This window comes from Macrosteles quadrilineatus, unplaced genomic scaffold, assembly GCF_028750875.1.
Source record: "Macrosteles quadrilineatus isolate MER2022 unplaced genomic scaffold, UCM_ALF_1.0 Scaffold_59__1_contigs__length_746527, whole genome shotgun sequence".
In the NCBI taxonomy this organism is placed as follows: Eukaryota; Metazoa; Arthropoda; class Insecta; order Hemiptera; family Cicadellidae; genus Macrosteles; species Macrosteles quadrilineatus.
In genome coordinates, this window is record NW_026542652.1 from 697,469 (window position 1) to 713,475 (window position 16,007).

The 16,007-nt window shown below is 34.8% G+C and overlaps 1 protein-coding gene across 1 annotated transcript; it reads right to left on the reverse strand.

Annotated features, from left to right (window-relative positions):
• Window positions 1-2,692: 2,692 nt before the first annotated feature.
• LOC128981938 (uncharacterized) lies at window positions 2,693-6,703 on the reverse strand. The gene has a single exon (XM_054400934.1). The coding sequence runs from the start codon at window positions 6,701-6,703 to the stop codon at window positions 2,693-2,695; it is 4,011 nt and encodes a 1,336-aa protein (XP_054256909.1).
• Between the last annotated feature and the right edge of the window lie 9,304 nt (window positions 6,704-16,007).

A 16,007-nucleotide genomic window follows, 5' to 3' on the forward strand; every position in this document is an offset into this window, starting at 1 on the left:
CAAAAATATATGTTACCCGGTTCTAACACGTTGTTTATGTAGTTCTCCAACATAAAGCTAACTAGAGCTAGTCGGCACTTGCTACCATCACTGAGGCGGATAGGGTGCTCTGGATGGAATGTCATTTGGCATCCTTTGCCCCGGATTTTCACTAGCGGCATCTTTGTCACTTATATCATAACCATTTTGTGCTCTCTTTAAATTTATAATGTCATCGTGTATATTAACCAATATCGTGTTAAGGTTTGTCTGGAATGTAACCAGTTTTTCATTTAACTCGTTTAGTTCTTTCCTTACGATCACGTCATAAAGATCTTTTGATCTGCTGACTTTTCCTATTCTTCGATGTCCGTTTAAATTTACCACCTCAGGGTTCGAAACATCGAATGTTTTTGTTAGTCTATCCACCGTTGATTTGACAGTATCCAATTGATATTTGTTTACAACATCATGTTTATCAATTGCATTGGAGACGCTAACCAAACGTTTGCTTTTAAAACCAATGAAATTATCCTTGATGTTCATCGTAGATTCTATTTTACCAAGTCTATTGTTTAATGCTACATGGCTCGAATCGTCGTTAGGTGTTCTCATCATTTTCTTCATTTCCGAAAGACCTGATTTGACAAGATCTCTAATTTCAGACTTTGTTTGTGATTCGATTTGTTGACGAATTGAGCTTTGGTAGTCCACCTCGTCCCCGAATCTATTGAACACGAATCTTCCGCTGCCACCACCAACTCCATACATATTTATCATCCCGTATAGCTCTTATGATATCATCCCAAGGCTCATCACTAGAGTTTCGTCGTAAAACCTCCAAACACAAATGACCACAGATAGGTGGATCATTATACTCTTGAACAGCAATGTCATTATAGAAGAGATCGTTTGAACCTAAATAGTCTATTAGTTCTAGTGGTGGGGGTGCGTTTCCAAACGAATCGAAATAGAACTTTTTGTTTTTGTCTTTAACATAACAAGTCCAATGGGTTCCAGAAGAATCGATATTACCCAGATTCAAGATTCCACATTCAAACTCCATAGGGGCTTCGGGTAATATCTGTCTCATAAACACTCCTCGAAAGCCACGGATGCCTAATTGGTTAGCATAAAGCTCTATTTCTCCCAGTGACATAGGTTCAAACGATCTTACGGGTTTTTTAAAAGAGAGTCCAGCTTGCTGTTGATGCATCGCTTAAGGCCGGCTCCCTTGGGGTCTTTTTCAATTATTGAATCTAGCTCGTTATCGATCAGGTTTTTCAACCACGGCACGAATCGGTTCTTGAGAATCGGTGCCACCTGATGTCGTATCAATGGAGATATGAAACGTTTTCCATATGGCACCTTTGATTCAACCATTTCCAACATCTCTTTCAAAAGACCACCCTCTTTGTTTTTCAAAAGCTGATCGTAGCTCACAGCCAGACGTAGACCGGTTTTGTTCCGGATAGCTTTTTCAATAGCCTTGTGTTGTACTTCGTTAAGCAGTATATGATCCGCTCCATGTGAGAGGCTATCATTAGTTAAACCAATTATAGCAGTTCTACGCTTCTTAAACGCGATGCGTAGCTTACGCTTCTGACCGTCGGACAAGTGAATTCTGTGTCTGTGCAGTTCACTCATTTTTAAGTCTTTCCCACTTATATAAGAGCCAATGGAAATCTACTGTATGAAATGCAAAAGGAAAACCACGTCTCAAGACAGTGGGGAGTATGTCAAAACCGTTAACAACAAATGGCGTTTAAATACGACATGCAATATTTGCGGTCAGCGTAAAGGCGCCTTCGTCAAAGTTCCTAAGCCCAGTATGGCCGCCAAGGAAGTACATAGACCAGTGATCAAGCACTTTCCTCGACGACGTATTGTTACCCTAGGTATAGACGATCTGTGGGCCGCAGATCTGGTTGTCATGAGAAAGTATGCCAGTGAGAATGATGGCTATAATTATATGTTGAATGTGATTGATACCTTTTCAAAATTCGCCTGGTCAGAGCCGTTGATGACCAAACGGGGTGCAGAAGTAGCGGAATCGTTTATGCTCATATTGAAGCGAGCAATTGACGTCAACGGTCACACCGCTCCCAGACTGTTACACACCGATAAGGGCAAAGAATTTCTTAACCGTGATTTTAAGTCAGTTTTGCAATCGTACAACATAAAAATGTATCATACTGAAAATGAGGAAAAGAGTGCAATCATTGAGAGGTTCAATCGTACGTTGAATGAAAAAATGAAGGTTATATTCGAGACTCGAAATTATTTTCGGTGGTTAGACATAGTTCAAGACTTGTTACATCAGTACAACAATAGTGTCCATCGTACAATTTGTATGAAACCTGCAGAGGTTACTAAGGCGGACGTACCTAGATTGCTTGAGAGGTTCTCCAATATTCCTCATACACCTAGAAAAATAAAATTTCAACTAGGAGACAGAGTGAGGATTGTGGCAAAAAAAGATACGTTTGCCGATAAATACAGTCGCAATTGGACTAGAGAGATATTTACCATATCCAAAGTGCAAGACACCTTTCCAATAACCTATAGAATCAAAGATAAAAGTGGTGAAGAAATAATTGGATCTTTTTATGAGAAAGAGCTACAAAAAACCTTGTGCACACCAGGGCAATAAATAACAACAGTGTAAAACACGAAAAAAATATATTTTACAGGAATAGTTTTTTTACATTTTTTATGTACATTCAGTAGGAATTCTTCTATGTCCCCAGGGTAGCGTCCTTATTCCGTCTCGAAGAACACACCGTTTGTCGTCCTTTGGCGAAAGTGATTTCTTGAATTGTGTCATACTATAAACATCGTGTAGGTGGCTTCGGATGCTGTTGATTTGTCTGTACACATCTTCGAGAGTCTTCAAACATCTGCGATAGTCATCTATTGTGATTTCATTTTCCACCACTGATTTCTTGATTCCTTTAGCCTTTTTAGATGTTTTTATACAATTCAAACCTTCCTCTACGTCAGTAGCATACATTTTTGACTTCAGACCAACGTATTCAACCTTGATCAGACCTTCCAGCTCATCTTTCATTTTTCCGAGAACCTTTTTGTTTACTCGAGGCATACCAAAAGGGTTGGAGCTTTGATATGCACTCGTGTCGAACTCGTCAATCATTTCTTTCATGTCCATGTACCAGTCTTCTGTATATATGATGTAAATCAGTGAGTCGGTATCAGTATAGGTGAGTATGACTCGATCACCATATCTGCTCTTCATCACTTGATAGTGGAAACGGTATATAAGGGTTTTCGACACATCTAGAATAGCCGCCCCCACGTAAATCGGTTTGTTGAAAAGAAGTGATGTTTTGGTCATGTGCACAGCTGCAAGATGGTCCGTAAATATTTTCCTACTCTTGAATGTAGGTTTGGCAATGAATTTATCCGCCTGTCGTTCGTCGGTTACCAGACGAACGTCCACTCTATTCCGAAGGTTTTCCATAGTTTTCCCAAATACCGCGTTATTCATAAGCTTGTAGAAGTCAATTTCGAATTTATTCTTTGCCTTGGTCCTCATGTTAGTGTTTAAATCGATGTATGGTTTCATCCACGGTTTTTGAGAAAACTCAAGAACCCGATGTATATTTTTTAGTTTCATTCCGAGGTTGAGATACTGTTTTAAATTTCTGTAGTGTACAACGTATCTAGATCGGTCGTACAAAGTGGTGACTAGTTTGGGTATTTTTGACCCAGGTGGAATCATGTGGTGAGGTGCGAGTGGAAAGTCTGCATGGTGGTCATGAATTTCTTCGGGATACTCGAGGTCAACTTCGAGAATGTAGCCGGTGGCCGCGTCATCACTGATGTCTAAAACATTTATTTCAGTATCTTTTCGCCATCTAAAGTCACCGAATGGCATTGCCTGCGACATAGCCCAAGCATATAGGTTATTCGCATCTAAGTACACCAGGTAGCTAGGTTCTTTGTTCTCATCGAAGCCTTGACTCATGTACTTGTTGTTGGCTCGAGCTTGTCTCAAGCAACACTGCGAAACACCTCCACGAATTCCTTTTTCAACCATTAGAATCATATCGAGGTCGGTCAGTAACTGGAGCTCTACATCAGTGAGTTTCAGCATCGCCGACCAGGCTAATCCGGGAGCTGTGAAGTACCACGCTGGATCGAGACTATATGTTTGAAGGCAAACGTCTCTGAAGTTGTCCATAACATCTGCCAACTGGAGGACGTCAATCTTGTTGTAAAACAATGTGTACTCTCTCATATCTTTGATGTTGAACTCATTCCAAACCTTTTGAGCATGCTCATAATCTGATTCTGATACATCACACTTATTTAATTTGTTTTTGAAATCATGAAGTTCCGGCAGAGTTGTCATATCATATTTTGTTATGTTATCCATAAAGTCATAGGGATAAACTCCTTTTCTTGTTACCAACTCTATCTGTGATGATCTGACAAATCTCTTTGTATGCTCCAACTGATCTGTAGTTAAATTGTTAATCAATTGGTCTAAACTTGCACTTAAAAACTTAAAAGAGTCCAAGAATCTCAGTTCCAACCCTCCCCTAACTTGAACGGTGAATGATATATATCGCTCATCATTTTGGGGAATCACTTTGAGTTTCTCACCTTGTCGTCCTATTTCTTTGATGAATTGATGTATGTCATAGCCAGAAAGGTTGTGCAAGAAAACAGGAATAAATTTGGGCTTAGTAAACAATAAGTTACATTTGGAATGGGCAGGGCCTCGATACAAACCGGTGAGGTGGTCGTGATCCCTCACTTTGTCGGTTTCATTGAGAGGTTCCTGGCAGATGTGACAGGTTACCGCTTCTTTATGTCTACGTATCTCTTCTTCCTCCAGTGGTTTCATTGGAATGATCTTTTCGTAGATTTGTTTTATCTCTACGGCCTCCTTTTTCAACACCTCGACAAACTTTCGTCCAGCATCTTCCCCGAAATATGTCGTTGGAGGCTTTTCACTGCCAGAGATATAGTAACAGAAACTTATAGCTTCGTGTTTCTGATAGCTGTATGTGTACGATCTCTTAGCACCGTTTTCATCAACTCCCGATGGTTCACAAGTAGAAATCGGGAGGAGCATGCTCTCCAGATCAGCATAAATGACATAAGGAACTTTCATTGATTTATTGTGTTCCGTAAATCTTATTTTGTCATTTTTTCCAGCGGTAGGGAGCTTTATTTTCAAGGGATCATGTCTAGAGCAGTCCTCCATATGTGTCTTCAAATTGTCTTCGTTATGAAAGTGTTGAAGACAACGTCTGCATATATAGCATTTTCTATTATGTTTTGTAGCTTGACTGTGAACTAAACGAGATAGGTTTTTGATTAGACAGTAGTGTGAGTTCGTTCCATCTTTAACCAACAACAGGTCTACATGCACGGGCTTTTCTTCATCTGTTACACACAAGGGAAAAACATCACTATTTTCTTCAAGACCGTATACATTGATCGATAATCCTGCACGCTTTTCGAATTTTTTTACATCAGTCAGTTTGACTGGAAAATCTATCCCATCAAATAACTCGAGAAATCCATCAACATAAGCAGTGTAGCTTTCGATCCGCTCCGGGTGTACCTTTGAAGGGTGGAGTGCTGCTAGACAACACCACATGAAACAACGCTGATCATTGTTTTTTATGTTTACAACAGCACGTTTCAAGCGAATTTTTTCTGGCAGGGCTATGTAACTAGACCCTTTCAAAGGCTTAAGTCGGTTGATATGTAAGAGAAGACATTCAATCGTTTTCATGTTCCAATTGGAGCCTTTGTGGTTAAAACTTTCCATCTCAGTCAATAGTTTTTGTTTTGCCTCATTTAACAAATCTGATAGATTAGAATCTTCGTAAATGATGATGTTTTTCGTTTTGAATTCAAAATCAGATTCGACTTTTTCCGTAATCCCTTTAGCGAACTTTGCCTTAAGGATAAGTTGGATTTTCAATGAAGTTCCCTCATCACGAACCTTTTCAATTATAAGTTTTTTGGAATCTTCGATAAAAGTTTCAACACTTTTGTAACCATTTACTTTGACATTATTGATCTCAAACGTCTTCATTCGACCTCTGAACGCCGTTTTAGATTGGATGATTTCAAGATTAGGTGGTGGCGGAGGCTTACGTGGGACTTGCACTATGATGGATGGCCGAACTATGATGGATGGCTGAACTATGACGGATGGTCGGTTTAGTTGCTGTTTTTGTATCCACGCCGCTTGGTGAGCTCCACTCCCAGTATGACGGGCCCAGTTTTTCCTAGTAATACTGAGGTGACATATATCACAGAACTTTAATGTTTTTGTATCGGCTCTCCTGACAGGTAGAACCTGCACGACATCCGAAACATCTTCTTCCTGCTCTTGAATGTCCATCATCTCACTAGCACCTTGTAGTTGTTCCAAAATATCCAACTCACTATGTTGGGCTCGACGACGCTTCGGTGATATAGGACGGGTCTCGTTATCACTGTCGTTGTCAGTAGGAAACGACCGCTTGGTAGCACTTTGAACAACCGGTGACACATGATGTTCTCCGTCAGAGACCGAGGCAACATCCAAGCGGTGTTCTTCCCTAGCACCTTGTTGTTCCTCAATATCGTCTTTATAACGTTGGAACCAACGACGCTTCGGTGGTGTAGGAAGGCTGTCGTCATCACTCTCGTTGTCACTAGGAAACGATCGCTTCGTAGCACTGACACTAGCCATCACCGCCAATCCTCGTCACACTTATAAATGGTCGAAAACTTACTTTTCACGCACTACACAATTTCAAAGACTCGAAAAATAGCACCTCTCACAACCACCTCTCAGAGAAGACTGACGCAAGACCGCACGGGCTGTTGCACAATCGTCGAAACACATGACCATATATGGTAATGTTCTCGAACGTTCCAAGATGATCACGTGACCTATCACGTGGCATTTCCTTTTATGGTAATGTTTCTAGAACATTCCATGATCACATGATCCCAAGACAAGTGACGTCACTAAACACGGAACGACTCAACTCAAAAGACACGTAAAAATCAACATGAAAACAATGAGTTTCAAATGGCGCGTCAGTATACATTGAGATCGAAATACTGCATCTTCATACAAATCCTCTAGTGAAAACATGAGCACCGAATGATGCAATCGGCGCCATTTTTGTGCAGTTGAGAACCTATTGGTGGTCTTATATAAAATGAGATTCAAAAGCTGTTGTCGTTTTCGATCTCAGCCGTGAGATCCTATTATACGACAAGTATACCAAATGAGAACTGATTTAACGTTCTTTATATCTACACAAAAAAAAAATTGTCATCCAAATCAGAGGATCAGTCTCTGTCTGTAAGATCATCCTCTGTTTACATGTGACGTCATGGACACACCTCCCTTCCCGACCTACCTCAACCCACGTGGTCTACACTCCTCCCTCCTCTGTCCTAGAACGTGAGTTTCAAATGGCGTGTCAGTATACATTGAGATCGAAATACTGCATCTTCATACAAATCCTCTAGTGAAAACATGAGCACCGAATGATGCAATCGGCGCCATTTTTGTGCAGTTGAGAACCTATTGGTGGTCTTATATAAAATGAGATTCAAAAGTTGTTGTCGTTTCTGTAAAGTCGTCCAAATCAGAGGATCAGTCTCTGCCTGTAAGGTTAGGTTAGGTTAGGCAAAGTGAGGTTACCTACCTCAACCCACGTGGTCTACACTCCTCCCTCCTCTGTCCTAGAACGTACAAAATGACTACTACTATCGTCTAACACAAACTATGGCAAATCATAGTATTAGGACTGTAATTTTATCAGGATAAAACTATGCATTTAATATGATCTGGACTTACTTATGTCAAAATAGGGGTTTTAACTCTGGCAGTCCAAAGTAGGTGCTGACTAGTTATGTAAGAATGGAAACATAATCAAATCTTGCTAATTAGCAAAATGTCAAATTGAATAACATGTCACATGACAGAAAAGACTAAAGAAACACAAATCAAACAAAGAGGAATCTTTAGAATATTAATTAGGATACAAAATAGTAAATATAAATAAAATAAATATGGTATACTTCTTAACTTTCAACTCTTTATTCTTAAGAAAATTTTATTTAAGTTTACTACAATATATTGTATGATTGTTGTTATTAATTTGCTTTTATGTTTGCCTGCAACCTGATGCAACGCCTAACCTTCACCTCTGATGTGTTTTTACTGCGTTGCTGAGATCTCAGGAACCTGCAATACTACTCACTATTAAGACGATATAGTACACAATATTTCTTTATAACAGCTTCCTATTTTGACATGAGGTTAAATTTAGCGACCAAGGTTAGAAATGAGAATAGATTGTCCCTCAAAAGATTGTCTTATTTGAGCCAGATTTACCGTTACTTAATTTGTCTGTATTGTTTGTCATCATAAATTAGTTCCCAATAGAATCCTCCTTGTTTGATATTAACATCTGCTATCGTCATTTGACGGAAATATCTATTACTCCACCATATACAATAATTTAATTAATATTTAGGGTTTTAATGAATTTTATTTTTCATTAGATAAATACAGATTAAGGGATATTTGGTGCAGTAAACTTTATATCTAAAAATACAATCATCGTAATGATGTACACCCGTTTATGAAAATCCATACAAATGGATAAAGACTTACAGTCATTAAATATGATGGTATTTTTATGTTGGCGGAGTTACACATTTTGCATCTTAAAATCGTTTATAGCTGTTCTTATATAGTAGAAAACAATTCTTATTTATTTTAAATATAAATTTAAACCAAAAGTGCATAATATAAAAAAACATACTCATTGTTTACGAGTTAAATCAATTCTGCTAGTCGTAAAAATGTTCTTAATTTAATTTAAAGAATTATTTTTTCCTATGGTAATGGAACAGAGTTTAACCTATTACCTAAATGCTCTTAATGAGATTTAGTCCAGAAATCCCTGGAAGTACGCAATAAACATGGTGAGAATATTTCCGTGTCTGGGCTTTACCAAATATTCCTAATGATATTTGCCAGACATACAACAGACTCCGCTGGTCTTGAGGTAATTTGATTATCCATGTTTACAGTTGGGTGTTTGAATAGAGGTAGATTTTATATTTACACACAGCCAAAGATCTTCTTAATATGAACAAGATTAATCAGTAGTTTCTCTACAAATATTGTCTCAGTTCAAAGTTGTAGATAAAAATAATTATGCAGTTTGATGGTGAGGGTCAAATAAAAAAAAATATACTTTGATATCTAGCTTCGATTTCGTGGATGCCTCTACAAATGCCAGCTATTAATTGGGCATATTCATTTGTACATCTTCATTTCTATGATTAATTGAAGTAGTAATGCAGACAACCAAATGGTACAGTATGTTTTATCTTCGACTATTTGTATCCGATAGTCAATGGTTTTATAGACTAACATACTCTAAAAAAAAACAAATTATGTTTAAAATAGCTTAGGAATTTTCAAAAATAACTTCTCCATGTTTATTTCCATGTCGAATGAAAACACTACATCTTGAAACCAAACCATATTTCTTGAAATAATTTCCTGTGGTTATCTTTCTGCACTTTTAATGTAATCCTAAAAAAAAAAATCCTCAACTAATCACTTCCTTTTTGGATTTTTATATTTAGAATTGTCAGCTGATTATGAATACATGCATGGCAACATTAAAAGTAATTGCTTCTTTTAATAAAAGTTAGGTTGGTACCAAGTTTCCAATTTTCAAAACTAAAATTAAACTAGCATCAAAGAATTAGGTTTGATAGGGTGGACAGGAGGGGACGAAATCACTTCCCCTCAAAGCGCCAATTTTTTTGACGGTCTATTGTATCTAGAATATGGAGTAAAATTGAGGATTAAAAATTCCTTATGTATATGATACATTGGTTCCCACAAGAAAATTGTCTACTGTGAATTATTTTTAGATTTGCATTCCATCCTAGTATCACTTCTGATTATTTACCTTAAGTATCAAGTTGAAAACCATTTTTACCAAATAGAAATGTATACGTTTTCCCTTAGACAATTTTATTTTCGAATGCTTGTATAAGTAGGCAAGAGAGGAAGTAAGAACACCAACTGAATTACCAGAGCGTAAGGAAATTATTTCTTGCTTGTGTTCTTGGCAGAGGTTCTGTCTTGGTAACTGTAATATACACAAGTTGGGTAACAAACTTCTTTATCACTGGAATTGCTACGGATGAGTAAAATTATGTGGCGAGTTTTAGTGCTCTCATTTATGAACAAACGTAAGCAAATAAAATTCCTTGGTTTTGGTGATAATAGTTATTTCCCCCAAATTACATGGTTAAATTACAAATTAAAACATCTTTGTTTGTCATCGGATAGGCAGTTTACACATAGAGAGCGATATAATTAAAAGTTATATTACAGATTTAAGTGAAATATTACTGAAAATAAAATGAAAATTCATAGACTACTACTTTAACATTGTTTAAGCTGAGGTTTTACTTGCATTCCAATATTGGTCTAGAGATAAAATCGATAAACTTAACAAAATATCTTTAACTTTTATCTGACAATCATTATTTGAATTAAAATTTTTTCCAATATTTATCTTTAGTGCAAATATTTTATTAAGCATCACACAAGTAATATTGAGTATTTGAAAATAATTATTGAACGTTAAAAGTTTATAGACTACAGCATTGTTTGGGGAAATAAATCTTAAATTGTACGCACTATTAGTATTAATCTACGAAGTTTTTGGAGAACATAATTTATTGAATAAGTATAAATAAAACTTAAAAGGTTACGGGTACATAATTAAGCAATTTAAAAAAATAATTTTGAAAGTGATGTATGCCTTTGCTTTGTTTTTGTACGTTTATTTACTTATTATATTTATCTGATTTAATCATCAAATTCTCTAAAGTGTGCCATGAACCCAACTATCGTCACAACTCACAACAATAGAAGCTTACATAACTAAATTGTATTTTTTAAATGAATCTTTTACAAACGGTATTTTAAATAGCTGTTTTTACTTTCTACTCTTTAACCTAAACACATTCTATAGTTACTTAGTATTTTCGTCTTTATATCATCTTTATATTTCAAACTTATAATTTTAGGCCAAACTCTTGACCATGCTATAAAGCAAATTAAAATTAATATTTAAAGCTTTCGAAAAATTCCATTAAATACTTTTAAAGAAGGTTTTTAGTTTTTTTCTTAAGCAAATGCTGACTAAAGGGGCATAAGTAAGGCTTAATCAACTTTGAGACATACATTCAGAAAGGAAATGGAATCCAGGGTTATATGTGAAACCCACGCATTATGAAAGTTGTACTGTGTTTATGGAAGTTATGTTATGTGTGAGTGTGCCATGCGTAGAGAGCTTCGTATAATTGTATTCGGTGAAATCTTTCACTGTATGAACACATGTTTATTTAATCACTTTCATAAATTATTATTTCACTTTAGTATACAATTCATAAGTATAACTTGAAGAAATTATCGAAACAGATTATGGTATTTATGTATACAGCTTTCGAATCCGTTTGAATAGTACTAAATGCAATAATACTATAGAGTTCTACAGACTACTGCTTATTATTTTAATCAAAAAGTCTTAGTAACTTTTGTTCCTGAACTTCAGTTTTATAACATAGACATAACATATTCATAACAAACTCCCATCAAAATACAACTCTCTTAACTCATGGCAAACTCTGTATTTACTCCAAGATTTTATTCTTATCATTTATCAATTTGTCATTAACAAAATTCAATGCATTGTTTTTGTTTAGATAAATTATTATAAATATACCTTACGCTTACGTACATTTCCTTAATGCGTACTTTTTTAGTTAAAAACACAGCGTCTGGTATATTTACTGATTAAAGTGGTGACTTGGAAACCCTTAAAAGTAATTTAATATCTAAACAGCTTGAAGAAAATGAACGTGACAACCTAACTTTACAAGAAGAATCAATGCAAGATAAAATAAAATTACAATATATTTAGTGTAACTCTTGTTATGTTATTTACACCAGATTAAAATAATACCACACCATGTCATATAAGTGATCTTCTTCACCCACAACAGTGTTTACAACTTCAGGTACAGAGAGCTACATTTGAATAAGCTCAGTTATGACGTGTTTCATATGCATGAATATACTCGAGGTAAGAGCTCTGACATCCAGGCTTATCATTTCTGAATACTGAAATGGAATCAATTTGGTTTTATTTCAGTGAACGCGAGTGTAAAAAGGAAAAAAAACATTTTATTAGTAAAAATTATTAATCCCGCCTTTAAAAAATAAGGATGCCAATGACAGCTATAAGACTGATTAATTTTGAATTTTGATGTTTTCTATATAAATGATTCCTCATTATAGTCAATGAACCTCTTAATGTTTCATGTATACTAATTTTCAAAGAGACCTGTCCAAATCATATTTATTTCCAAAACTCACAAATTATTTTGACAATGATCCTCTAGAACCAATTTACAATATTTATAAATACTCACTCGCTCAATAGAGCGAGTAATACAATCTCCGCGTTTGTAATTAAATTTTTTGATGACAAATATAATAGAACGAACTTATTCTCCAATCATACTTGTAATGATTTCTTCTATTGAAGAATTATTTAAACTCTCATACTTATCTGCAAGTTAACGAAACATTTAAAGACATTCGATAAAATTGTTGCTGAATCCATGGCCCAGTTGGTAGCACCACGGACTTTGGGACTATGGAAGTGGTGTCGTGGGTTCAAATCCTAGTACCTGCCACTACTTTTTATCAGTCAAGCTTTTTAATAACCTTCCTCTTTCCCTAAAGACCAAACAGGATCCAAACAAATATGAGAAAAGCATAAATATTTTTTTGCTGGATAATTCCTTCTGCAGCGTTTGTGAGTTTCTTTGCCCTAAAACTGGTAGTGTAAATACAGTAGCATAGTTGACAGTTTTAATTTAGATAAGAGATTTATGTTTTCTGTAATATTTAAGAACATGTTTTTGCTACTTCAAGGATAGTGATTTTATTCATAGGCAAACAAATTTTATCTTGGATTTTTTATACGTTTTTTTTTATATAATATTACTTCCAAACATAAGAATACTAAACATTTACTCATACTTATATAGACTATTAAAATATTTGTTATCAAAAATACAATTGTAACTGTAAATGAGCATTGTTTTTATATTTAGTAATTTAATTTTCAATAAACACTAGCATTAAAGTTTCTATTTGTAACACAGTTTAATTCCTAGTCAATCACTCTTGAACACAATTAAAACATTGCTCATTGAGACGTTAATCATGTTATTAAATATTTCACATGGTTTCATCAGAGTTTAATTATACGTTAACATTAATCAAATTACTCTGTGCTGATTTTGCTGCAATTAATAACCCAAATGAGAATATCTGATGCAATTTTAGAAAATCTGACGTTGTGGCTCTATATAATGTATGCTTAAACATGGTTTTTGTTTTTCTTGTTATCATATATTTTTCTAACATTACGAAAACAATAGTAGTTTATTTGTTTGAAAGATTTTTGCTCATAATTATACTGTATTTGAATTCTTTACAAGTGAGTGCTGGTAATAGAAGTATTAAAGAATATGTTAATTGGAGAAATATACCTATCAATTTAGGTAGTAAAACGAGTGAAAACCAACAAATCGTACGAGAAGATAAACTACCTGTTCAGTCGAATCCAATGGAATCAATTTTGTAATTAGTTTGGTTTGAGACAATATACCACCTATCAGGAAAATTCTTGTGGATTTGGTTCTTATTAGCTTGGAAACTTTTACTATAATTTTGTTTTTAATAAAATACCTTTTGTTTGGTATTTTTAATTATATATTGTCAACTTTATTTCATCAAATATAATTTAATGAATATTTAATATAAATTTACCTTTTAGTGTTTCAAAAATTGCACCAAAAAGCTTGGATATGTTAATATATATTTAGTGTGTTTTTTAAGCATCTGGACTTTCTCAAATAGTTACAAAAATAGGTTATTTGTTCAGATGTTTCTCTTAATATATTTAAATTATTTATTACATTACAATTGTTTTTTGTAGTAAAAATCTTGAATAAACACTACAAGCCCAAAGGTGACGTAAAAAATATATTGTTAGTATTTTACAAATATCAAATGTACATGTTGCTGCGTGGTATCAATCAAACACATGTTTTGATAACACCAATCATTAATTTTAACAGCACAAGCTCATTGATGACCTTTGTGTTTAGTCATGATCATATTTCAGTCCGGAAACTCCTCGTTTCTCGCTCTTGGATCTACATACCTACTACGATATACAAACTCTACATACCTGTATGAAAATAATTGTGATCACATGATCGATTTCATAACACTGCACCTATTTTAAATTGGATCACAAATTGGAAATACCAAATGATAAACAGTAAATGTAGTATTTAGATATGTATCTCCGTTCGATTGAATTGTGATTTCAATGTTAGTAAATTACTTTTATAATACATCTATCATTGAAAATATAATTAATACCGCTAAAATAATTAAGTTTTTGTTAAATTTTCACTTAGAGCGAGAGTGAGGCAGAGCTATTGGTTGTCAACATGATAAATAACCTACTTCTGGTATTGAGTCATATATTTTGATGATATACGGCGTATGTCGTCGACGGTTTAAAGAATATACATTCCTTTGTAGGTTATATTAATGTATTTGAGAATAGTTTGGAAAACTAAACTTTAAACAATTATGTAAGTAAAAAATCAACGATACATTCATTCTCGATACCATTTTTCATGCTTTACGTTTTAGCCCAGAGCTATTTCCCACAATACTTTATGATAGTTTTTAGTGGTCACGCATCATCACTTAGATACAAATACATTGATGATTTAGCAGGGCTTGAACCTGGGGCTGCAAGGACCAAAAGCCCGCGCACTACCACTATAGTTCTTCTTTGTTCTACTTGATCTTTTGATTGATGCTACTAAATTATACTACTGGGGAGAGTTCAATGTATTACAGGCCTTAACATCGGGAAGTATGTCACACAATCACTATTTAGATCACAAAAATAATTTCTTGAAAGCGCAGAACTTTTATTAATGTACCATATCTTAATCGTTTTACAAATAAATGTTATTTAATTTTAAATAACAGGTTGATAGTTAAGCTAAACGAGAACAGTGCAAAGGTTTTATTGATGGAAACATGCGTGAATTAAAATCTTCAAATATTACACAGTTACAGTGATATGATAAGCTTACAATGTTATAATAAATTTTCTGCATTGGATTTTAATGTATATTTAAGGACCTTTAATTTACCGATCTTACAAGTTTTGAACATTCGTGTCTTTTTGTGATGTTGTTGACTTTTCCGATTTCGGAATTCTCATCGCTTTAGATAAGCACATAAAGTTTTTTATGGATTTTTAGTTTCTGCAATATCTTAATACACGATGAGGACTGCATGGTTTGTCAACTGCTAACCATTAACTGGCTACTTGAACTATTATAGACAACATCCACAAGAGTATTCATTACTTTTTGTCATGTGTTGACTTTTTGTTTTAACAAATTCAATAATTCTTCGATTATTTCTGTATTTCAATCCAGAACTTTACACCACCTAGATATTGTGCTGGTATCTGGAAGGGACATTTTTTGTCATCTCGTAGAAGTTTGTATAGCACTGGTGGCCGATAGTGCAATACTATAGACCCTTAAATGGTGTTAAATGTTAACCGGTGTTTCTCTTCTTCAATTTAGCTGGTTCGTTTTTGTGTGGATTATTTCCATTCTCAAATGGAATAAATGGATGTTGAATGGCACCACTTGTAATATACTGACTGGCAGCTAAGAAAGCTGCTACTTTTGACACAGGATTCTGTTTTTCTCTTTTGTAACGTTGCTAAAAGTGATGAAGGTTTATGTTTTTTCAATCATATTTTTTTACCTAACTTCCTTTGGGTTTCAAGTAATTTGAAAGCATTCGAAGC